General features: G+C 45.7%; 1 protein-coding gene and 1 non-coding gene across 3 annotated transcripts in view; both read left to right on the forward strand.

Moving 5' to 3' along the window:
* KLHL18 (kelch like family member 18) overlaps window positions 1-13,016 on the forward strand; it is a 53,943-nt gene extending 40,927 nt beyond the window's left edge. Inside the window, exons 6-10 of one of the 2 annotated variants that reach the window (XM_007470269.1) lie at window positions 1,209-1,345; window positions 2,897-3,119; window positions 7,205-7,309; window positions 8,913-9,024; window positions 9,765-13,016. In XM_007470269.1, coding sequence (XP_007470331.1) covers window positions 1,209-1,345; window positions 2,897-3,119; window positions 7,205-7,309; window positions 8,913-9,024; window positions 9,765-10,151 — 964 coding nt within the window. In that variant the 3' untranslated portion in view covers window positions 10,152-13,016. Of the gene's footprint in view, window positions 1-1,208; window positions 1,346-2,881; window positions 3,120-7,204; window positions 7,310-8,912; window positions 9,025-9,764 lie in introns of both variants that reach the window. The other variant, XM_007470268.1, reaches the window with a different exon arrangement.
* Window positions 13,017-23,446: 10,430 nt separating this feature from the next.
* TRNAE-UUC (transfer RNA glutamic acid (anticodon UUC)) lies at window positions 23,447-23,518 on the forward strand. The gene has a single exon. It is a non-coding gene; the product is annotated as a tRNA-Glu (tRNA).
* The last annotated feature ends 1,559 nt before the right edge of the window (window positions 23,519-25,077 follow it).

Consider the following 25,077-nt stretch of genomic DNA (forward strand, 5'->3'; position numbering starts at 1 on the left):
CCCCTGCATCGGCAGGCGGACTCTCAACCACTGTGCCACCAGGGAAGCCCTGGAGTGGTCGTTCTTAATTCACAGCACACAGATTGATCTGCCTTCTGTCTAGAACCTGGAAGAGCCTGAGTCTCTCACCTTTGGGCAAAGAAATGTGCCTCATGGGAGCATCAAGGCAAAAGGGGCTTCCTCCCCTAAGTTATTTGAGGATTTTCAAGCATCTCCTTCCATTGAGCTGTTTATGGACCTACAGGCATCTATACTGCCTGCCCGGACCCTGTCCACACCAGCAGCTGACTTATTGGTGACTTCCTGGGGCTCCTCATCCTCTTCAGTAAACATTAGTCAGTGTGCTGGCCTCAGGTGGGTCTGCCCAGCTACAGTGATGGGCAGGGGTGGGGCATGTTTAGCAGCATGCAAAGGTGTTACCGAGAGTAAATCAAAAACAACAGGGTGCAGCAGAGCCACCAAAACAGCTCAGGAGACTGCAGCCCTGTAGAAGGATTGTTATAAAAGTAGAGCAGCAGAGGAAAATACGCATCTTCCTTCAAACTGCTCCTCATATTCACAACTGGTTCAGGAGGGAGTCAGTGGCGTGGTCCACGCAGCGTGAAAGTGTGTGTGTCAGGGAGGGGTGGAGGTGTGGCTGGAGGTAGCTGAGACCCTGTGATGAGCAGTCTCAAGGGTGCTGTTGGGGAGTTTGAGCTTTGTTCTGTAGGCAGTGGGCAGTTATCGAAGGGTCTTAGAAAACCAGCTTGGACCCCAGTGTGGAGGCTGGAATGGAGGGGTAGGGCTGGAGGCAGGGAGATCTCTCAGGAGCAGTTGGCTTCTGCTGCCACAGTCCAGGTGAGATGGTTAATTGCTGGGTGTGAGCCATAGGGATGGAGAGGAAGAGCTGGGTCTGAGTGGCAACAGGATGTGAGCAGCTTGTTGAACCTCCCCAAGGCTAGCTATTTTAGGGAACACCCTGTTTTTCTTCTATTAAACTAACAGAGATGGGCTCTGCTCATCTTGCCCCTCCAATGCTGAGCATGTCCCAATAGCTGTGTATAGTTTCCCCTGGACTCACCTGGGTTCTTTGAGACCAAACCTTCCAGGAGGCTTCTCCTCCCATGTTTCCCCTGCAGTTGTGGTTGGGGGAGCCAGGCTCAGACCTACAAATGTGGGCCAAGTGGAGAGAATACCCCCTTGTCCTAGCATCTTGCACTTTATTCCAGGGACCTGGTGGATGAAGCAAAGGACTATCACCTCATGCCAGAGCGCCGGCCCCACCTGCCAGCTTTCAGAACTCGGCCTCGCTGCTGCACATCTATCGCTGGGCTCATCTATGCCGTGGGGGGCCTCAACTCAGCAGGTATCTTGCAGCTCCCCTTTGTAGAACCCTGTCTTGGACGCCGTGGTTGAAGAAGCACCAAACAACCTAGCCTGGCCCTCTGCTTCCTCCCCCTTGCATGTCACCATCTTTATCCCTCTTGATTTTATATAATTGTTCTGCAGTTAGCGCATGTCAGATATTAATACCATTGAAGCAGAATATCAACGCAAAAGGGACCTTTAGAAACCCCAGGGGCCTGGCCCCCTTCCTTCACAATGGGGAAGTCAAGGCCCAGAGAACTTCATCTATGTTCACACAAGTCTTTTGGCTGAGCAAGGACTAGAACTCAGGTCCTGGTTCCTGAGCCTGCACTCTTCCCCTAATATCACGTCACCTATGGGATTTACTCAGCTTTGGATAGGACATAATCAGACACCCAATTCTGTTACCAGGCTAATCACATTCGGTCATGTGGATCTCTGGGCTTAGACTGTGAGAGTGTCACCATAAGAAGGAAGATTCTCCAAATACGCACGGTCTGCACTATCAATACTTTTTACTCTTCACCTCTTACCTCCAGTGAAACCCACATGCCTTGTAGTCCGTGTATTATTGGCAGTTCTTGTATCATACAGTCAAGTTTTCAGGAAACCTCCATGGGGCACCCCCACTCCTGCCCACCCCAGGCACCACTGCAGGGCAGTAGCAGTCTAGGAGAGGGCAGTGGAGACAACCTAAATCCTTGCAGTGCAGTGGCACAGGGAGTCGTCACCTCGGATGTGAAGGCCAGGCCTTTTCAGAGTCAGCCCAAGCTTGTGGGAGGTGGGGAGCTAGTGGGAGGTGGGGAGCTGGTGGGCAGTCCTGGGCAGTTTCGTTTTTAATTGAAAGTTAATGGGAGGTGGGTACTGGCCTACGCTACCTGTTAACCATATGACTTGGGAAAGGTAAGTCCTCAACTAGTAAATGCTAGAGCGTGGCAGGTGCTGAGTGTCCCAAAGCAGAATAAAACAGGGAGGGGGTTATTTTGTTTGATCTTAAAAAACTGATGAAAACGGTAGGGTTGGAGTTATTATTCCTTGCTTCTGTGACTACTATTTATTGAGCACTTGGTATATTCTAGAACTGTGCTAGGTGTTTTACATATTATATCATTTAATCCTCATGGGAACTCTGCTATGGAGATTATTTCACATGTGAGAACAGAAGATGGGGATACAAAGCAACTTGCCCAGGGTCACCGCTAGGAAGTGAGAGTCGCATTGGAAGCCATCTCCTGCTCTGTGTCGGGGAAATAGTGGTTCCATTTGCTTTCACCTCTGCCTTTAAGCAGGTGAAGAACCTCCATGCAACTTAAAACTGCCCTCTCTAGAAAGTAAATAAATGCCTCCTGTCTGATTCTGATTTTCCTTAAAGAATTAAGTTTGAGGTTATCATGGCTGCAGTTTCTTAGTGGGCCCTCCTGGCTTGAGTAATTTCTGCGGGAAGAGCTGATAGGACGGAGTTGAACATTCCGTATAATCATTGCGCAACAGCTGTGATCTAAACGAGCGGTCTCATTTGTTTTAATTTGAGTAGCAAATTTTTATGCAGGTGATTCCCTGAATGTGGTGGAAGTGTTTGACCCCATCGCCAATCGCTGGGAGAAGTGCCATCCCATGACCACAGCCCGCAGCCGTGTCGGTGTGGCCGTGGTGAACGGACTCCTCTATGCCATCGGGGGGTATGACGGCCAGCTGCGGCTGAGCACTGTGGAGGTCTACAACCCAGAGACGGACACGTGGACCCGAGTGGGGAGCATGAATAGCAAGAGAAGGTATTCTGGGAGCCGGTCTGTATGTCCTGAGCATACACACCAGGCATCTAGGGGGCACCATGCTAGACAAGCAGGGCACATTATAAAGTAGACGCTAGCTTCAGCCTGGGCATCCCCTGCAGCCAGGCCAGCCACTGCCCGTACCTCCTGGAAGCCAGCCCCCGTCTGCTTAAAAGTAAAACCCCTGCCTTGTCCTTTGAGGAACTTGGGGAGACAAGATAGGGAAGACAGGGATGTGTGGAAGTTGTATTATTATTTAAGTGCCAGGTAAGGACTAAAGGTTTGTATTATGGAAGACGCCAGGCAGGAGAGAAGCTGGGCTGGAACATCTGGAAGAGTTCAGGGAAGAGGTGAGATTAAAGTTAAAACCTGAAGAGTAAGGAGGATTTAACTTTATTAGTCATAAAAGGGAATCCGAGGTGTTCCTCTTTATACTTTCTTTCCCCCAGGATCCCTGCCCCACATGTGCTTTCACTACCAGGGAGTGTGTGAACCACAACAATGCTCTTTACTTCTGGATGCCACATGTCCCCCAGGCATGAGCACACAGCTAGTTGTGAGGTGGACCAAATTTATGTCTCTTGGGGGCTTCCCTAGTGGCGCAGTGGTTGAGGGTCCGCCTGCCGATGCAAGGGACACGGGTTTGTGCCCCAGTCTGGGAGGATCCCACATGCCGCGGAGCGGCTGGGCCCGTGAGCCATGGCCGTTGAGCCCGCGCGTCCGGAGCCTGTGCTCTGCAACAGGAGAGGCCACAGCAGGGAGAGGCCCGCATACCACAAAAAAAAAAAAAAAAAATTGTGTCTCTTTTTTTTTTAAAGAAATTTTTTAGTTAATTACTTTATTTATTTATTTATTTTTGGCTGCATTGGGTCTTCGTTGCTGTGTGCAGGCTTTCTCTAGCTGCGGCCAGCCTTACTCTTCCTTGCGGTGCGCGGGCTTCTCATTGCGGTGGTTTCTCTTGTTGCAGAGTGCAGGCTCTAGGCACGTGGGCTCTAGAGCACAGGCTCAGTAGTTATGGCACATGGGCTGAGTTGCTCTGTGGCATGTGGGATCCTCCTGGACCAGGGCTCAAACCCGTGTCCCCTGCATTGGCAGGCGGATTCTTAACCACTGCGCCACCAGGGAAGTCCCAAATTTATTTCTCTTAACGCCTTCCAGCCAATTGTCTCCTGCTCACATTTCCTGAGTAAGAAAACATAGTGCCTCCATTTAGTCTTCTTAGTGCCAAAGTGACTGGCAGCATCCTTCCTTACGTCAACCGTGTGTGGGGTATTGTCATGGTTGGACGGCAGGAGCTTTGGAAGGGGAGAGTGTAACTGGACAGGCTCTGTGTTCTCCTACCCTTGGGGTAGCCGCCCCAGATTGTGGTGTTTTGTTTGTTTGTTTGTTTTTGGCTGCGTTGGGTCTTGTTGCTGCACGTGGGCTTTCTCTAGTTGCGGCGAGCCGGGGCTTCTCTTCGTTGCAGTGCGTGGGCTTCTCTTGTTGTGGAGCACGGGCTCTAGGCGCACGGGCTTCAGTAGTTGTGGCACACGGGCTTAGTTGCTCCATGGCATGTGGAATCTTCCTGGACCAGGGCTCAAACCTGTGTCCCCTGCATTGGCAGGCAGATTCTTAACCACTACGCCACCAGGGAAGCCCCCAGATTGTGGTTTCAGATGACGCTCTGATGTTTCTCTAACGAAACTAACGGAAGGTAGGACAACCATCCAAGGCCCCCTACCCGTTTAACCAGAACAGCTCTGCGTTTATCCCTTTTATGTATTGAGCTTCCTTGACATATGCCCAACTTTAGGAGGAAAAAGTTAAATGAAATTTTTTTTTGAAAGGGGCAGTTCGTAAACCACTGGACCAGTTGCCCTTTAAAGGCCTTTCTGCTTTGTAATTCTCTCGTCTGAGTATTTGCCTTACAGACCCCTTTGTCTGGCCATGATTTGGGTTTTCTACTTGTAAGATCACGTGACCACCAAAAAAAAGATCAAGTCACTGCATGTGGTCAGGGAGAAGAGTCATGTTTCAGTGTGGAAGTCCTTTGCCACATGAGACTGTCACACATGGTCCGTGAAACACATGGTGCATCACATTCAGTAGTGTTTGTTTGTGGCCTTGAGCAGGGAGGAATCTGCCTCTGTACCAGTAAGATTCACAAAAGGCCAAAGTAGCTTCGTTTTTGCAAGAAAAAATATGTATATAAGATCTACTCCTCCCGAAGCCGTAAGCTACACTCTCATGGTTCCTTCCTCCCCGCACCCCCCACCTCTGCTTCCGTGCTTCCCCTTCTTGCTCCTTGGATACTTTGCAGCTTTCTGTGGCCTCGAATGACTCACTGCTCCATATATATCCCCAACCAGGAGAGCGTTTTTCGCTTTGATGGCAATCAGTTGTTCTTCATTGTGTGTCTGCTCTGGGCCACTTGCTAGCTGTGATGTCGCAGGGTTTGGAATGCTGTCTGGGAGGAGCTCTCTGGCTAGCCCTTTCCCTCACTGTGGTTAATGCCCTGTTACTAGTAGTGTGGGCCCAGCTCCATTTCGTCCCCTTTAAATTACAGGCTACCTTAAAATGTTCATAGTCACTTCTCCCCTGATGAACCACACACCCTCTGTCCTGCCAGTTGCTGACAACCTCCTTTCTGCCGTCATTCCCTGTCCTCCTCCAGTCTTCCAGGCTGCTTGCGTGGAGCCTTCTCCCATGCCTTATCCAGTCCACACTGGTCAGCATTTCTTCCCCTTATCTCTTCACACTGTTTTTACCGTTTCGTTGATAGTTAATCTCACACAGTTTTGTGGCACCTCTCAATTCTTCCTCACATTTTTGTTGAACTCCTAAATTGTTACTTTTGTCCACTTCTAGAAGGATAGTGACATGTCTAGTGAGTTTGTGACCTTCCCTCAGTCCTCTCCCAAGGCAGGTCCTTTTCCTCTTTCAGGCTGGTTCAGGGATATCGTGTGTAGCACTTTGATTTGCTGTGTACATTTGAAGGGGGGCTGTAAAGCCTGGTATAGTTTATTTTCCTATTTGTTAGGCACTCAGATTCAATTTTAATCTTCTCCAGCATCAGGTTTGAAAACAGTGAATCGGGCAGCTTGGCATTCATGTTTAATTTTTCATGAGGCTTTATGTAGAAGATTCTTAGGAGAGCTTGGCATGATGAACAGTGTGGGAATCAGACTTGTGTCATTGAAATCTAAGGCATGCCTCTCTGGGCAGCCCTGAGAGGATAGCCCAGACTCCCCAAGCCACAGCTACTCATCTATACAGTGGTGATGGTGATGCTTCATGCAGGATGTGGTGAGAGTGGAAAATAGCACGTGTGGAGCACCTGATGTGTGTAGTAAGTACGAAACAAACAGAAGCTGTTGCCTCACCCACTAAGACAAATTAGGGGACATGCAGGGCCATGTATGTAATGAAAAGATGTCTGTCAAACTTTATAGTGAATTGCATGGGGAAATCAAGGTAACACAACAAACGTATGTTGAGGGCTTGTTACGTATGAAGCACCACATTAAGTACTGTCAGGGTCACACTGATAGAGACCCCAGTCTTCCAGGAGGTCCCCACTTGTTAAGAGGTGGCAGGTCGATTCCTGGTACCCCATGGGCAGCAGTCTGGCTTGCTCAGTTCTCTAAACCTGGTGCGTGGGACGGTGTGCCTCATGAGGGCCTGATGAAAACGTGCTGAACGAATGGACGACTGACAGGAGCTGTGATAAAGGAGCTGTGCTGGGAGTGTGGGGTTGGGAGGGAGTAATTCTTGCTGGGCGATGCAGGATGGCTTTTGGAGGAGGAGAGAGAGGAATTTGACCTGGGCCTTAAAGGTAAATCAGACCCTGAGCACGGCAGGGCGGAAGATGAGCATATCAGGGACTGAGGAGGAGGGAGAGGAAGTAACCTCAGGCAGGGAGGCGGGAGGCAAGAGGAACCACAGGGCAGCTCCTTTCCCCTCAGTGTTACACTTTGCTTAGTCACATTCCTGGGATTTAGGTCTGTTCTAGAAAGAGGCAGTTGGGGGCTAGGTTTACTTCTCAGTGAGCGTGAGAGGTTGCCCCAAGAAGTCTGAGGCCTATCGGGATGACACCTCTGTTTCAGTGCCATGGGGACGGTCGTGCTGGATGGGCAGATCTACGTCTGTGGTGGCTATGATGGCAACTCTTCTCTCAACACTGTGGAGACCTACTCACCTGAGACAGACAAGTAAGGACTCCAGCTCCCCTGGGGCAACTGGAGCTTGCTAAAGAGAGTATGAAAAATCAGAACTGCAGTCTTTTAATCATGCTTCTAAGGATAGGGACTATCTCACCTATTTAGCCCCTGTAGTACCTTGCACATAATAGGCATTTAATAACGTTTGGTTAAATGAATGAATGATTAAATAAATTCTAAAAACAGTCTGCTTAGATACTTGGAAACAGTTATTAATGCTCTGTACCTCTTAACTAAATCAGCGCATTTTAGTAGAAATGCAGGTGAAAAGGGATGAGAAATAGATGAACAGCCCTTTCCAAAGTGGGTAAGATAGGATTTGGAAAAAAAAAGTTACATTTCAGATACTCAAAGAAGCTTGGGAAACATCGATGTCTGTACCACCAGAGGCCTCATCTTCCCATAATACATATTACTATTTTAAAGACTGAAAAATTATGCGGCAGAGAAACCTCTTTAACTTCATTTTATCTAACACCTATCACCATCTGGTAGACTTATTTTGCGGAACACTCTTTGGAAAACACTGGCAAGGTTAGCCCGAGTTCTTCATTTCAGTATTTGAATCTGCTTTTGCTATAACAATATAAGCACATTAGTAGAATGGATTCATCACAGTGCTTTTAAGCCAATATTCCATTCACTTAATCAACTTACTATATATCGGGCAGCGAGCAGGGTGTCTCAGATCCTTAAGTAGCACCTAGTCTGTTGGGGCCACAGCACAAGGTGATCGTCCTCCCTTGGGTGCCTATGTCTAGAGCTCTTGGGCACAGAGTGGGGAGTGCTTTCATCTTCCCCACAGCTGGGGGGGAGAGTCAGGTTGCAGAGATGTCTTCTAAGGGGAGACCCATCGTGGATAGTGGGAGACGTGCATCCCAGGTGGGGGGACAGCAGGAAGAGAGGCTTGGAGATAAGAAAGAGCTGTGTGTGGTTGAGGAGCAGGTGTGGGGGGCGCATGGCAGGAGGCGAAGCTGGAAAGTGGATGAGGACCAAGTGGTAAAGAACCACATTAAGGAACTTGGAGTCTGCCTTAGGGGAAACAGGAGTCCTCACTAGAGGACGTGCTGTGCAGGATCGGAATGGGGATGGTCTGAAAGCCAGGCCACCTGTAAGGGGACTGTTGCAGTGGTCCAGTGAGAGGCCAGAGCTAGGGCAGCAGTAGTGGGATGGGGACAAGCAGTGACTAGGAAGCAAACCAGGAGGGTCGTGGTGACGACAGAATGTTGAGGACGATGGAGAAGAGGTCATAAAGATGCTGAGATTATAAGTATAGCAACTAGGTAGCTAGTGGTCCCATTATCGAGACCAGGGAGTGTGATGGAGGAGCAGATATGTCAGAGAGGTCTTGCTTGGGCAATGCTAATTTTGAGTGCCGGCAGAGATGACCAGCTATGGGCCCGAAGCTTAAAGTGAGAGGCGGCAGCCAGAGTGAGCCCTTAGCAGAGGTGGTGTGGGAGGCGATAGGAAGTGGGGAGATTGTCCAGGGTGAGACGGAGCACAGCACAGTTCCCCTGAATCCTTCTAAGCTGTCTTGGGAGGACAGGAGCACCAAATCTCATGGCTCCCCTTCTACTTTGCCTCTTTCCTGAAGGTGGACTGTGGTGACCCCGATGAGCTCCAATCGCAGTGCTGCAGGGGTTACAGTCTTTGAGGGCAGGATATACGTGTCGGGCGGCCATGACGGTTTGCAGATCTTCAATAGTGTGAGTCTGGGCTCCTCCGGGGCTAAGGGCACCCACTCTTGCTATCTTTGAGAGTTATTTTGAAAGGATATTCTTTGGAAAAAGCCTCAGCCTTGCCATTGCTAGGTAAGGTGTCATCTAGAGGCCTCAGGCCATCTGCCACATGCTCCGAAATGCTTCCAAGAATGGGAACCAGTGTGCACAAAGGAGAGAGGTAGGGTGTGGCCATACCACCCACACCCCCACCCTGTTCAGTTCCCCAGCAGATGCTGCGTGAGACCCGGTGAAATTCCTGCCCAAAGTAAGCCCAGTCATGTACAGAGGGTGAATTTTCAAATAGTTGCATTCTTCTGGATAATTTGTTTGAAATTGCATTTATTCTTTTAAAAAAATCTCGAGAGCCACTTACTGGTCACTCCAAAGTCAGTCAGTGCTGTGAGGGAACACACTGTGCACGGATCTCAGGAGACCCTACTCTCATCCCAGCTCTGTCACTACATAGCAGTGCATCCTGGGCAACTCCTTGATTTGTTTCCTCAGGTGTAAACAGAACTGGTCAGGTTAGGCCATCTCTCTCTCACCTGTCCCTATAAGCCCATGAGCAGGTGCGCAGCTGAGGAAACTGGGCATCAGGGGCAGAGCACACACTGGCAGAGCTCCTTGTCCCCAGGCCTCCCCCTGGGGCCTGATGCCAGGTGGGCCACCGGTGACCAAGCTTTGGCTTTGACTGTCCCGAACCTGCACCTCTCTCCCCGCTGCAGGTGGAGCACTACAACCACCACACAGCCACCTGGCACCCGGCGGCCGGCATGCTCAACAAGCGCTGCCGGCACGGAGCTGCATCCCTGGGAAGCAAGATGTTTGTGTGCGGGGGCTACGACGGCTCGGGCTTCCTCAGCATCGCCGAGGTGTACAGCTCTGTGGCGGACCAGTGGTGCCTGATAGTCCCCATGCACACACGCCGGAGCCGGGTCTCCCTGGTGGCCAGCTGTGGGCGGCTCTACGCCGTGGGGGGCTACGACGGACAGTCGAACCTGAGCTCGGTGGAGATGTACGACCCAGACACGGACCGCTGGACATTTATGGCCCCCATGGCATGTCACGAGGGAGGGGTCGGTGTGGGCTGCATCCCTCTCCTCACCATCTAAGGCGAAGGGTGGGATGTGGTGGAGTAGGGATCTGGTACAAACACAGGCACTTCCTTCCAGGGTTAGTCCCCCTCGGAAGAGGTGGTGGACCAGAAGACAGGGTGAAATGTGAGCTCGCCAGAGGTACAGTTTTTCCAGGTGCTTAAGTCCTCCCTCCCTATGCAGCCCTTGTGACCTTCAGGCCTAGGTCATCAAGATGCACAGCGTGGGACAGAAGCCCGTCTGGGTCCCGCAGGTGGTGACACAGGACTGCTTTGCTGGTCCACATGTCCACAGGCTCCATCCAAGCCCAGCTCCCACCTGCCACAGCTCTGTGGGTCGCCCATCTGCAGAGTGTCTTCCATCTGACACTCCTTGCCTACTGCTTGCCAGCTATGTTGTGGCCAGTTTGCGATGGGGTGGCTTCAGTGGCCAAGTGTGTTGGAAACTGTGGGGTGTGGGTGGGAGAGGAGGGACACAGGCCGGGTTGTCCTCACTGTGAGGCTGCAGCCACGGCAGTGCTGGTTGCACACACGCACCTCCTCCTTCCATCCGAGTGCACCGAGAATTTTGTCTGCATTGCTGAGTAAGCACGAAGAACAGAAGCTTTTACTGTGTCTAATTTTGGGATTTCAGCGAGGTCTTTTTCATCTTGTTCAGGAGAAACAGAGGGAGAGGATAAAAGATACTTGAAAGAAACTGAAGGAAAGTTAAAGAAACACTTGAAAGAAACTGAAAAGAAAAATAATTTTTTAAAGTGAACATTTTTTTGCAAGAAGAAAACATAAAAGACACTAGAGGCAAATATGTGTTTAAATGGAAAACCACCCAACGTGAAAAGGGTGGTATCCGCTCCCACATTCGGATCCCAGGGTCCTAAGGCCTCGCATGGCACTCGGGGTTCCCTCTGAGCCCCTGTGTGTCCAGAATCAGTGCGCACTCGACCAGTCCTATAGCAAGGTGCTCGTGGGGTTTGTCTTCACACCCACTATCAGAGGACTTTTTTAATCGTAGGCTTAGCGAGTTGGCTAAGTTATTGCCACTCTTCTAGGTGGGAGCTCCCAGCTTGTCGCTGGAGGCTCCAGATGCCCCTGTGGTTATCTCCCACTGCCACCATGGCACTCATGCAGATTCCCACCCCACTTTCATTCCTTCCTTATTTGACCAGCAGGAAACAGCAGGTCTGGCCAGATTCTCATTTGCCCATCTATCATTCTTGGATAGTTTTCTTCATCGTGATGCTTCTGAGGTACATTGACCATTTGTACCTCTAGAACCTAACCAGAGACTTGGTCCTTCCACCAGCCACGGCTGGCTTGGTCCAGTAACCTTATCTACCCTGCCAGTCCGCTGCTCCTTCATCTACTCGCCAATTCCAGGGGTCTGGTCTCCCCTCCAGCCCTTGGCAGACTGACCAGCAAGGTGGACCTTTATATTCTAGCAAAGCTGGCTTTATGACATAAAGAACTAAAAGCCGAAAGAATCTCTTGCTGCTGCAAAGAACAGATTTTATATTTCTTCCTATGATCTTAGCTAATGACCTCTTGAAGAGACTCCATGCTCCTCCTTCCTCCTCCCTGGATGGGACCTTGATGCTGCACAGTGGGACCCCAACAGGAGGACTCTTCTCTTACCAGTGCACTGGGCAGTGGAGCTGTCCTTCAACTGCTGCTGCCAAAATTTGGTTTTCCAAAATTCTTCCAGTAGAGACTAAAAGAGGATACATTTCCAATGCAAGATTGGGTCTCAGGGTCCCAATCTCTACTTGGTTGGTCTCCTGCCCATCGCTGCCTGCCTGGGTGTCCTGGGCCTGTTCAGAAAGGCACAATGTGACACCTGAGACGTCTCTCCTACCCTGGGACTGTGAGGTTTACCAGTGTGTGCAATCGCCATGTTTCCAGAGGGAAGTACCTTTGTTACCTGCCACTTAGGAGCTGGGCCTCTGCTAAAAGCACTTGAAAATGATGTTTTTATTTTAAAAGACTTAACAGTCTGATATAGTTTAGCCTGGGCTTGTGGTAGAGCTCTGGCATTTCTCGCTCCCTGTCGGTTTGCCTGTTAGAGGTAGACTTGGAAGGAGGGTGGGGTCTGTGTTTCCTGTTGGAGAGGAGTTATCAGTGCTTGTCTTATTATTATAAGCCCCTTTCTTTTGTGAATTTGCAACAGCACTGACAAACCTGGGTTGTGAATGTGTTAAGAATCAGCCAGTGGACCTCACCAGGTCCTTAGGATGCTGACCCAGATTTTGCCATTGGGGTTGAGAGATCATTTTCCCATGATCTGCTGCTCTTGTGATAGCCTTCCTACATCTACTCCCACCTCCTGGTGTAGAAGTTACACTGCTCCACCTGGGGTCAGTGTTTCCAAGTAAGGTGAAGCCAGTGCCTTGATCTGGGCTCTGAGCACAAGTGAGCAAACACTAACATTTTCACACTCTCCACAGTTGGTTCCTCAGTCTGACGGTGATGACTGTTTACAGGTGGCTGGTCTGACCCTTTGGTGTTAGAGCCTTTCCAGTAAAACCATGAAAAGAAGAGATGCCACCCATAGGTATTGTGAAAAGGGTATAGGGCAGATACTGTGGACAGTGAACCTTGGGGTCTGGCCCAGCTCTGAGCAGAGGACTGTGGCATTCTCTGTCCTAGGGTATTTCCCCTTAGATAACACAAGGAACCTTCTCTTCTGGGTTTCATCCGAGAGCAAAGCCAGGATGGGAGCTGAAGTCCAGCCTTTTGACTTGGCCACAGAGATGTGAGTAGGTAGGAATTCCGATTCCCCCTCCCCCCAATTTATTGTTTCCCAGAAAAATCTTAATTCCTTTTATTTATAGAACGCATGTCTTTTGTGTTAAGAAACCAAAGAGAAATAAAGAGTACACTCCTAATATCTTCTTGCCCTTTCCTGATTTTATTTTTTTTTAATTAGAGGTAAATCATATTTTTATCGTAATTCAGTGCAAAAATATTGGACAAAGTGAAAATATTTCTGTGAAAATAAGCAAAAAGCCCAAGAGCATGGCAAAAGTAGTCTTTGGAGAGACGTGTATATTTTATAAGAATGGGTTCTGATGAAAAATATATGCAAAAGACTTCATGAGTGTGTTGCATATTTGCTCCTGTCCGGATCACCACTTCTCTTGGATTTCCCCCTTTCTTCACTCCCTGCCATAAAGCTCCTAGAGTTCCTAAGTGGAATGTGACTGCCTGTGACCACCTGGAGCCAAAACCCCCAGCTCCTTTTTTATACCTCCAAGCCAGAGGTGCTTAGCTTTGGTGCACATAAAAGTCACTGGAAATTTTTTAAACCACAGATTGACTTGTAGAACCCTCCCCAGAGGCCAATTCCCTAGGGCTGGGGTGTAGCTCAGGCCCTTGTGCAGGCAAGTTTCCACCATGGTTGGTATGCTCATCCCGGTGTGAGAACCAGACTCCAGTGTTTAGTTTCCTCTTTCCCAGATAGAGCCACATTCCAGATCTGCCTTCCTGAGATTGCATCCTGGTTACTGTGGTGGTGGATTTTAGGAAACTCTTCATGCACACTTCCAAAAGTCAGCTTATGGTCAGCCTCATCCAGTGGGTAATGGTTGTACTCTTGGATGACAACTTTTTGTGTGTGTGTGGCTGTGTTGGGTCTTCCTCACTGCACATGGCCTTTCTCTAGTTGCGGCGAGCGGGAGCTACTCTTGGTTGCAGTGCGCGGGCTTCGCGTTGCAGTGGCTTCTCTCGTTGCGGAGCATGGGCTGTAGGCACGCGGGCTTCAGTTAGTTGTGGCACACGGGCTCTAGAGCGCAGGCTCAGTAGTTGTGGCTCGTGGGCTTAGTTGCTCCGCGGCAGGTGGGATCTTCCCAGACCAGGGATCGAACCCGTGTCCGCTGCATTGGCAGGCAGATTCTTATCCCCTGCGCCACCAGGGAAACCCTGGATGATAACTTTTTAAAAACGTTTTTGGAAGGGTATGTCACTCCCGCATACACCCCCCAGCATGTTTCACATATAAACACTGTTGATTCTCACTTGGTCCTCTTAGTAACCTCTGTGCAATAGGTGACATAGCTCATTTTAGCATAAATTGTCTCAGAAGGGCTGAGTAACTGACCTGATTCATCAACTAACTGGTAGTATCGTCAAGAATTGAGACCAGATCTCCACATTCACAGTCCAGTTCACCTGAGGAAAGCAGTGTCTTCGTCCTCTGGAGCAGCTGATCCATCCAGCCTCCATGCCCCGAGTGTGGAGGTCTGCTGCCCAATACTGTGATGGCCTTCGAGAAGCAGACTGAGCAGCGAGAGAAAGAGAAGAACCCTGTTTGGATTATGGAAACAGGTACCTTTGTGTTGAAACAGAGGAAACTAGATTATCTGTGGGCTCTACTGTGGGAGAAAGGTCAAATGCCTCTAAAGTATTAACAGCTCTTTCCATGTAACCTACACCCCTTTGCTAGAACCAAAGAGCTCATGGGTAGAGAGTGGACCAGTGAACTTTAGCTAGACTCATCTGCTTGACTTTCCATTTCTTTGTTGTTGTTCTTTGAACTCCTCTGCTTTCCCAGCTAGCAGCAGAGCCCACTCCTCTTCACCCCAAAGATCAACAGTACTGGTTTTTACTGCTGCTCACAATAACATAACATTACCCAATGGAAAAATGCAAGGGAATCTCACAGTTCTTACAGAAATTATCCCAGGCTTACTGTTTCCTATTTCATCTCTAGTGATACACAAATGTTTTCCTCTAACGGAGCTCAGTTCCCTATTTAATTCTCTTTTTCTAGGTTTGCAGTTCAGGATAAAAACCCAAACTACCTAGCGTGACATAGAAGGCTGCGGTGGTCTGGCATCTCTGGTCAGCCTAGTACTTATCCTCCATACTTGTCCCTGACTGTATCCCAGCAGGGCAGTGGCCTGTTTGCTTGTCTCACCCACTAGATGGTGAGCTCCTCAAGAGTCTCCACTATTGTGTACCAATACCGGACACATGGAAGAGACACAACCATTATGTTTCTTGACGAGTTTGAGGTCAGGTATAGCCAGATTCATAGTTCACCTAATCATGCTTCCTAGTTTCCCTTTGTTTTGCATCACTGTTGTTTTTTTGTTGTTTTTTTTACAATTTTATTGAGGTATAATTTACATACCTTAACATTCACTCATTGTAAGTGCAGTTCAGTAGTTTGTAGTAAATGTGCAGAGTTGTGCAACCGTTACCACTGCCCCATTTTATACTATTTTCATCAATCCATAAAGTTTCCTCGTGCCCATACACAGTCCCCATTCTCACCCCCGTCCTTGGGCAACCACTGTTTTGCTTTCTGTCTCTATAGATTCCCCTGTTCTAGATGTTTCATATAAATGGAATCGTACAATATGTGGTTTTCTTTGTCTGGCTTCTTTCCTTAGAATAATGTTTTTGAAATTCATTCATGTCATAGAATATATCAGTAGTTTGTTCTTTTTATTTTATTGTTCTGAATAGTATTCCACTGTATGGATATACCACATTTTGTTTATCCATTTTTTTTTTACCAGTTGATGAATATTTAGATTGTTTCCAGTTTAGGGCTTTTATGAATAGTACTGCTATTATGTACAAGTTTTTGTGTGACATATATTTTCATTCCTCGAATATATTCCTAGGAGTGGAATTGCTGGGTCATACGTACGGTAAGTTTATGTTTAACCTTTTAAGAAACTGACAATTTGCACTTGTCTAACAACTAATAGTTTTTGAGCCTCTTTTCATGTTCTTGTTAGCCATTTGTCTATCTGTAGTAAAATATCTACTGAAAACTTCCCCATTTTTAAATTGGGTCATACGTCTTATTGAGTTAAAGAATTCTTCACATTCTGGATACAAATTCTTTATCAGATAAATGATTTGCAAATATTTTCTCCCAGTCTGTGGCTTGTCTTTTTATTTTCCTAATAGTGTCTTAATAATGTTGTAGAAGTTTTTAATTTTGATTAAGTTTAGTTTTATCAGTTATTTCTTTTATGGATTGTGCTTTTTGGTGTCATATCTTAAGAGCTTTTGCCCAACCCAAGGTCATGAAGAAATTCTTCTAGAAGTTTTATAATTTTAGCTCTTGTGTAGGTATATAATCCATTTGAGTTAATTTTAAAATTCATCTTTTTTTGTGCGTAGATATCCATTTGTCCCAGCACATTTGTTGTAAAGGCTATCTCTTCTTCCATTGATTTGGTACCTTTGTTGAAATCAGTTAACCATAAATATAAGTGTTTACTTCTACTTCTAGACTCTCAATTCTGTTTCATTGATCTCTATGCCTGTCCATGAGCCAATAATACCACACTGATTGTATGCTACTGAGTTTTCCAGCTTTAAAGTAAGTCTTAAAATTAGATAATGTAATTTCTCCAACTTTGTTCTTTTTAAAAATTCTGTTGAATATTTTAGGTACTTTGCATTCCCATATAGCTTTTATAAGTCAGCTTGTCAATTTCTACAAAAAGTTTTCTGGGTTTTTAATAGATATTGTGTTGAATTTATAGTTCATTTGGGGAAAATTACCATACTGACAATACAAAGTCTTCCAATCCATGAACATGGAATGTCATTTGTTTAGATCTTCCTCTATTTTTCTTAGCAATATTTTGCCATTTTTGTTGTATGAGTGTTACACTTCCTTCTGTTAAATTGATCCTAAGTATTTTTGTTTTTGTGCTGTTGTGGATGGAAGTGCTTGCTTAATTTTAATTTGGGGGTTTTTTTGGTGCTGGTATATAGAAATACCATTGTTTTTTTGTATATTGATCTTATATCCTGTGACCTTGCTAAACTTATCTATTAGTTTTTCTTTTCTTTTTTTTTGGCTGCGCCACGTGGCTTGAAGGATGTTCCCCAACCAGGGATTGAACCCGGGCCATAGCAGTGAAAGTGCTGAAACCTAACCAGTAGACTCCCAGGGAACTCCCTATTAGATTTTATCTTTTAAAAACAAAAATTGTGTATGTGTATTCCTTGGGATTTTCTACATGCATGATATGTCATCTGTGAATAAAGACAGTTGAACTTTTTTTCTTTCCAATCTGGAAGTCTTTAATTTTTTCCTGCTTTGTTGCACTGGCTAGAATCTCCAGTACAGGGAGTTCCTTGGTGACCTAGTGGTTAAGACTTGCTGTGGCCCAGGTTCAATCCCTGGTTGCAGAACTGAGATCCTGAAAGCTGCGCGGCCTGGCCAAAAAAAAAAAGAACCTCCAGTACAGTGTTGTGTAGAAGTTGCACAAGTGGACATTCTTGCCTTGTTCTCAGTCTGAGGGAGGAAAACATTAAACATTTAGTCCTTCACCATTAATGTTAAGCTGTGGATTTTTTATCAATGTCTCTTTTCAAGTTGAAGAAGTTTTGTTTGTTTGTTTGCGGTACGCGGGCCTCTCACCGTTGTGGCCTCTCCCGTTGCGGAGCACAGGCTCCGGACGTGCAGGCTCAGCGGCCATGGCTCACGGCCCCAGCCGCTCTGCGGCCTGTGGGATCTTCCCGGACCGGGGCACGAACCCGTGTCCCCTGCATTGGCAGGCAGACTCTCAACCACTGCGCCACCAGGGAAGCCCTGAAGAAGTTTTTGTCATGAATGGGTGTTAGGTTTTATCAAATGCTTTTCCTGTACCTATTGAGATCATCATGTGGTTTTTGTCCTTTAAGCTATTAATATGTATATAATATTAATTAATTTTCAAGATGTTGACCCAACATTGAATTCCTGGGATAAATCTCACTTAGTAATGGTGTGTAATCCTTTTTATGTTGCTGGATGGTTTGATGATTTTTTAAGAGTAGATTCTGCATCTGTGTTCACTAGAGAGCTATTTTCTGTAGTTCTCTTTTCTTGTGATGTCTTTGGCCTTTGATACTGGCCTTATAGAATGAGTGAAGTGTTTCCTACTTATTTCTCTAAGAGTTTGTGAAGAATTAGTATTTTTTAAAATACTTGATACAATTCACCAGTGAAGTCATCTGGGCCTGTTATTTGAAGGATGATTTTAAATTTCTAATTCAATTTTTTCACTTGCCTGGGGGCCTCCTGAGGGTGGGTACCCACTTCTCTTAGAAGGTTGGATTCTTGTGGTTAGGGATATTCTTGCACCATTAACAGAGTTTGATATTACCAGAGTGGGCCTGGTCTGTGCCCTTACAAGCCCCTCACTTTCCCTCTCTCCCTCGTCTGGAGATGCTCACCTCTTCTTGTCTCAGAGATCATGATCATCTCTTCTCTCCACTCTGGTACTGCCCACTTCCACCTCTTTCTGACTTCCAAATATAAAGAGGCCTCAGAGCTCAGAGTGAGCTCTCCCTAGCTGATACTGCCCTTTCCCATATGTGAGGAAGGCATCTGGAGTCTTATCTCTGGGCCAGCACAGATTCACATATGCACTTGGATATGTCCCAGTATGACCATGTCCAAAGTGGAACCTCAAACCTGGTCAGCCCTTAGTTTTCCCCATCCTCATAGTGTATCTCTCATCTTCCCAGTCGTTTAGTCAGGAACCCAGTGCTGGGTTTTAGAGGGGGAAGGGATGAAAGTTACTCATCATCATCATCTCCATCAGCTAAGCCATGACCTAGTTCTGTTGACTCTATTTCCAATCCAATGCTATCCTCTACTTCCATCCTAGTCCACACCGTCAGCATATCCCTTAGAACCTGGATCACTACAGTGGCCTCCTAAGTGGTGTCCCTGCTTCCACCCTTGTGTACTCTGCAGTCTATAGGCAGCAGAACAGCCAGAGTGAAATTGTAAAGTTGTAAACCAAAATTGTGTCACTCTCCTGTTCATACCCCTCCAGTGGCTCTCCAGGGCTTCAGGGCCTGTTCTCTTCTTGGGATGGTTTGGGGAGAAGTTCAGACACAGTTGCCTTAGCAGATAAGATGTGTGGCCCCCTCCATCCCGAACAGAGCTCTCCTTGGTTCTTTTTTTTTTAAATGTATTTGTTTTTGACTGCATTGGGTCTTTGTTGCTGTGTGCGGGCTTTCTCTAGTTGCGGCAAGTGGGGGCTTCTCTTGTTGAGGAGCACGGGCTCTAGGCGCGCAGACTTCAGTAGTTGTGGCTTGCAGGCTCTAGAGTACAGGCTCAGTAGTTGTGGTGCACGGACTTAGTTGCTCCATGGCACGTGGGCTCCTCCCGGACCAGGGCTCAAACCCGTGTCCCCGGCACTGGCAGGCGGATTCTCAACCGCTGTGCCACCAGGGAAGTCTCTCCTTGGTTCTTTATAGAGCATTGCATATCAAGTCTTGTCAGATCCTCCCAACAGCCTGGTTGAAGAGATAGCAGGGCTATCCCCATTTTATAGATGTGCAAATGAAGGCTGAGTGGGGAGGAGACCTACTCAAGGCCACTCAATAAGTGGTAGAGAAAATAGGTAAAACAGATAACAAATTGTGATACATCCATACTTGGCAATAAAAGGAATGACTGATGTATAGATACAACATGAATGAATCTCAAAATAATGATGCTTAGTGAAAGAGCCAGACAAAAAAGGAGTATATGCTGTATGCTCTGTCTTGGTCTGTTCAGGCTGCTGTAACAAAATACCAAAGACTAGGTGGCTTATAAACAGAAATTTATTTCTCACAGTTCTGGAGGATGGGAAGTCCAAGATCAAGGGACCAGCAGATTCACTGTCTAGTGAGGTCCTGCTTCCTGGTTCACAAACAGCTGTCTTTTTGCTGTGTGTCCTCACATGATGGGCATGGCAGGGGAGCTCTCCGTAGTCTCTTTTATAAAGACACTGATCCCATTCATGAGGGCTGTGCCCTCATGACCTAATCACCTCCCAAACGCCCTCCCCTTCTTACTTTAGAGGTTAGGATTTCAACATGTGAATTTTGAGGGAACAAAAACCTCTATTCTATAGCAGATTCCATTTATATAAAACTCTGGAAAATGCAAACTAATCTGTAGCAACAGAAAGTAGATCACAGTTTGCCTGAGGACAGCAGGATTGGTGAGGAGGGTATTTGGGAGGAGTCAGGGGATATAAAGGAGTGTGAGGAAACTTTGGGGGATGGTGGATATGTGCACTGTCTGTGGTGATGGTTTCACAGATGTATACTCTGTCAGACTTACCAAAATGTATACTTTGAATATGTGTAAGTTATTGTATGTCAATTATAGCTCAATAAAGCTGTTTAAAAAATAAACAAAAAAGGGGCTTCCCTGGTGGCACAGTGGTTGAGAGTCCGCCTGCCGATGCAGGGGACACGGGTTCGTGCCCCGGTCCGGCAGGATCCCACATGCCGCGGAGCGGCTGGACCCGTGAGCCATGGCCGCTGAGCCTGTGCATCCGGAGCCTGTGCTCCGCAACGGGAGAGGCCACAACAGTGAGAGGCCCGCGTACCACAAAAATAATAATAATAAAATAAACAAAAAAAATAAACAAAAAAAAACAGTCGGACACTGATTTTCCACTGTGGCTTCTGAGTCCCCAAGGTCTGCTGTCTCCTCTGGGGCTCCAGATCCTGGGATGCAGTTCAGGCCGAGATGGTAAGGCAACCTGTGGACTCCAAGGGCATTGTGGTCTCCATCATGTGGGGACAACCCCAGCTTAGCAGCTCCTTTGCTGGAGTCAGGTGTGTCCTCCATGTGGGTTAACTTCAGAATCATGCTTTTGTCTTTTTTTTTTTTTTTTTTTTTTTTTGTGGTACGCGGGCCTCTCACTGTTGTGGCCTCTCCTGTTGCGGAGCACAGGCTCCAGACACGCAGGCTCAGCGGCCATGGCTCACGGGCCCAGCCGCTCCGCGGCATGTGGGATCTTCCCGGACCAGGTCACGAACCCATATCCCCTGCATCGGCAGGCGGACTCTCAACCACTGCGCCACCAGGGAAGCCCCTGCTTTTGTCTTTTGACACAAACACTTTCCTCGATGTTACATGGGCTTCAAGATTATCACGGTTTTGAAATATTTAATTCTTTTATGCATATGCTCACCTCATACATACCCCTCCTATTTCATATAAATGCAGAAGTATGCCTCATAGTCATCCTTGCTAAAGTGCAGCTCCCACTTTTTTCTTTTCCTTTTTTTGCTGACTTCATTCTCCTACCTCTTGTATCAGTAGCTCCCCCACAATAACCCACGTTAATACCCTGGGGTATTTTCTTCTGTATTTTCGCTACACCAATATAAAGCATCTGTATGTATCTGCAGGTCCATATTTGGGAGTTTCTGTTTTACAGAAAATGGATTCCATTGTACATAATTTTTGGAGCCTTCTTTTCCCCACACCTTCTGCTGAAGCTCTAATCCATTTTTAAAGGCTGTGTCACGTCCCAGGGTGTATATGTCCCATCATTTATTCAGTGGTTTCTCAGCTGGTTGTTTCTTTGTTTCCATATGTTGGCCATTGGGTTTTCTTGAAAGATGTTATTTTATTTTTTTACACGTGAATCTTTAATCCAGCTAGAATTTTTAGCAGATACTGTATTTTTTCCTCCAGATGGTGAACCAGTTAGGCCTGCCTCATTTATTAAAATATCCACCCTTTCCCCACTGAATTGAACTGCCAGTTTAGAACTTACTGCCTATGTTTCCTTCTAGGAGTTTTATGGTTTCAAGTCTTCCATTTAAGTATTTAATCCATTTTGAGTTTATTTTTGTATATGGTGTGGAAAGTTGTCTAGTTCAATTGTTTTGCAGGTAGCTGTCCAGTTTTCCCAACACCGTTTATTGAAGAAGCTGACTTTTCCCCATTGTATATTCTTGCCTCTTTTGTCATAGATTAATTGACCAAATAAGTGTGGGTTCATTTCTGGGATCTCTGTTCTGTTCCATTGATCTGTATGTCTGTTTTTATACCAGTACCATACAGTTTTGATTACTGTAGCTCTGTAGTATAGTTCAAAATGTGTGATACCTTCAGCTTTATTCTTCTTTCTCAAGACTGTTTTGGCTATTTGGGGTCCTTCGTGTTTCAATACAAATTTCAGAATCATTTGTTCTAGTTCTGTGAAAAATGCCTTTGGTATTTTGATAGGGATTGCATTGAATCTGTAGATTGCCTTGGGTATGTTCATTTTAACAATATTAATTCTTCTAATCCATGAGCATGGTATAATATTATTTTTGATGCAATTGTAAATGGGATTGTTTTCTTAACTTCTCTTTCTGATAGTTCACTGTTAGTGTATAGAAATGCAACAGATTACTGTATATTAATTCTGTACCCTGCACTTTACTGAAATCAGTTATTCTAATCGTTTTTTGGTGGCATCTTCAGGATTTTCTATATGAAGTACAGAAAATGTTGTCATCTGCATACAGTGACAGTTTCACTTCTTTCTTTCCAATTTGGATTCCTTTTCTTCCTCCCTCCCTCTCTCCCTTCCTTCCTTCCTCTTTCCTTTTTCTTTTCTTTTCTTTTTCCTGCCTCCCTCCTTCCTTCCCTACCCCTCTCCATTCCTTCCTTCCTTCCTTCCTTCCTTCCTTCCTTCCTTCCTTCCTTCCCTCCCTCCCTCCCTCCCTCCCTCCCTGTCTCTCTCTTTTCCTCCCTCCTTCCCTCCAGCACTATATTGAACTATAGGACTTCCAGCACTATATTGAATAAAAGTGGCAAGAGTGGGCATCCTTGTCCTGTTCCTGATCTTGGAGGAAATGCTTTCAGACTTTCAACATTGAATATGATGTTGCCTGTAGGTTTGTCATATATAGCCTTTATTATGTTGAGGTATATTCCCTCTGTGCCCACTTTGTTGAGAGGTTTTTTCTTTTTAATGTTATTGAAGTACAGTTGACTTACAGTGTTGTGTTAATTTATGCTGTACAGCAAAGCAATTCAGTTATACACATATATATTCTTTTCCATTATGGTTTATCACAGGATATTAATTACAATTCCCTGTTCTATACAGTAGGATCTTGTTGTTTATCTACCCTATATATAATAGTTTGCATCTGCTAATCCCAGACCCCTGAGTTTTTTAAATCATAAATGGATGTTGAACCTGTCAAAAGCTTTTTCTGCATCTATTGAGATCATCTTGTGATTTTTTCTTCAGTTCATTAATGTTGTGTATCATATTGATTGATTTGTTGATATTGAATCATCTTTGAATCCCTGGGATATGTCCCACTTGATCATGATGTATGATATTTTATTGTTGGATTCTGTTTGCTAATATTTTGTTGAGGATTTTTGCATCAGTGTTCATCAGTGATATTGGCCTGTAATTTTCTTTTTTTGTGATGTCTTTGTTTGGTTTTGGCATCAGGCTTTTTAGAATGAGTTCAGAAGCATTCTTTAATTTTTTGGAATAGTTTGAGAAGAATAGGTGTTAACTCTTCTTTAAATGTTTTGTAGGGAATTCCCTGGTGGTCCAGTGGTTAGGACTCGGCACTTTCACTGCCGGGGCCCAGGTTTGACCCCTGGTTGGGGAACTAAGATCCTGCATGCTGCACGGTGCAGCCAAATTTTTTTTTTAAATGTTTTGTAGCATTCACCTATGAAGCCATCTGGTCTTGGACTTTTGTTTGTTGGGAGGGTTTTTTTAATTCTTATTATTCAATTTTCACTACTGATAATTAATTGGTCTATTCATATTTCTATTTCTTTTTTTTAAAGATTTATTTTATTTATTTATTTTATTTGGCTGTGTCAGGTCTTAGTTGCGGCACATGGGATCTTCGTTGAGCCATGTGGGATCTTTGTTGTGGTGCACAGGCTTCTCGTTGTGGCTTGTGGGTTTTCTCTCTCTAGTTGTGGCGCGCAGGCTCCAGAATGCGTGGGCTCTGTAGTTTGCAGCATGCAGGCTCTAGTTGAGGCGCAAGTAGTTGTGGTGTGCATGCTTAGTTGCTCTGCGGCATGTGGGATCTTAGTTCCCTGACCAGGGATCGAACCCACGTCCCCTGTGTTGTAAGGCAGATTCTCTACCACTGGACCACCAGGGCCAGGGAAGTCCCTATATTTCTATTTCTTCCTCAGTCTTAGGAGAGTGTACATTTCTAAGAATTTATCCATTTCTTCTATGTTATCCATTTTATTGGCATATAATTGTTCACAGTAATCTCTTATAATCCTTTGTATTTCTGTGGTGTCAGTTGTAACTTTGCTTCTTTCATTTCTGATTTTATTTATCTAGGTCTTCTCTTGATGAGTCTGGCTAAAGGTTTATCAATTTTGCTTATCTTTTCAAAGAACCAGCTCTTAGTTTCATTGATCTTTTCTATTGTTTTTTTCAGTCTCTATTTCATTTATTTCTGGTCTGATATTTATTATTTCTTTCCTTCTACTAACTTTGGGTTTTGTTCTTCTTTTTATAGTTCCTTTAGGTGTAAGTTTAGATTGTTTATTTGAGGTTTTTCTTGTTTCCTGAAGTAGGCTTGTATTGCTATTAAACTTCCCTCTTAGAAGCTCTTTTGCTGCATCCCATAGATTGTAGATCATGTGTTTCCATTTTCATTTTTCTCCAGGTACTTTTTTAAATTTCCTCTTTGATTTCTTCAGTGACACATTGGTTGTTTAATAGCATATTGGTTAGCCTCCACGTTTTTGTGTTTTTTTGCAGTTTTTTTCTTGTAGTTATTTCTAGTCTCATACTGTTGTGATCGGGAAAGATGCTTGTTATGATTTCAGTCTTCTTAAATTTATTTAGACTTGTTTTGTGGCCTTGCATGTGATCTGTCCTGGAGAGTGTTCCATGTGCACTTGAAAAGAATGTGTATTCTGCTGCTTTTGGTGGAATATTCTATATGTGTCTATCAAGTTCACCTGATTTATTGTGTCATTTAAGGCCAGTATTTCCTTACTGATTTCCCATCTGGATGATCTGTCCATTGATGTAAATGGGGTATTAAAGTTCCCTACTATTATTGTATTAATGTCAGTTTCACCCTTTATGTTAACATTTGCTTTATGTATTTAGGTGCTCCTTGATTGGGTGCATATATATTTATAATTGTTATATCTTCTTGTTGGATCAATTTCTTTATCATTATAT

Source organism: Lipotes vexillifer, unplaced genomic scaffold (genome assembly GCF_000442215.2).
Source record: "Lipotes vexillifer unplaced genomic scaffold, Lipotes_vexillifer_v1.1 scaffold942, whole genome shotgun sequence".
Lineage (NCBI taxonomy): Eukaryota > Metazoa > Chordata > Mammalia > Artiodactyla > Lipotidae > Lipotes > Lipotes vexillifer.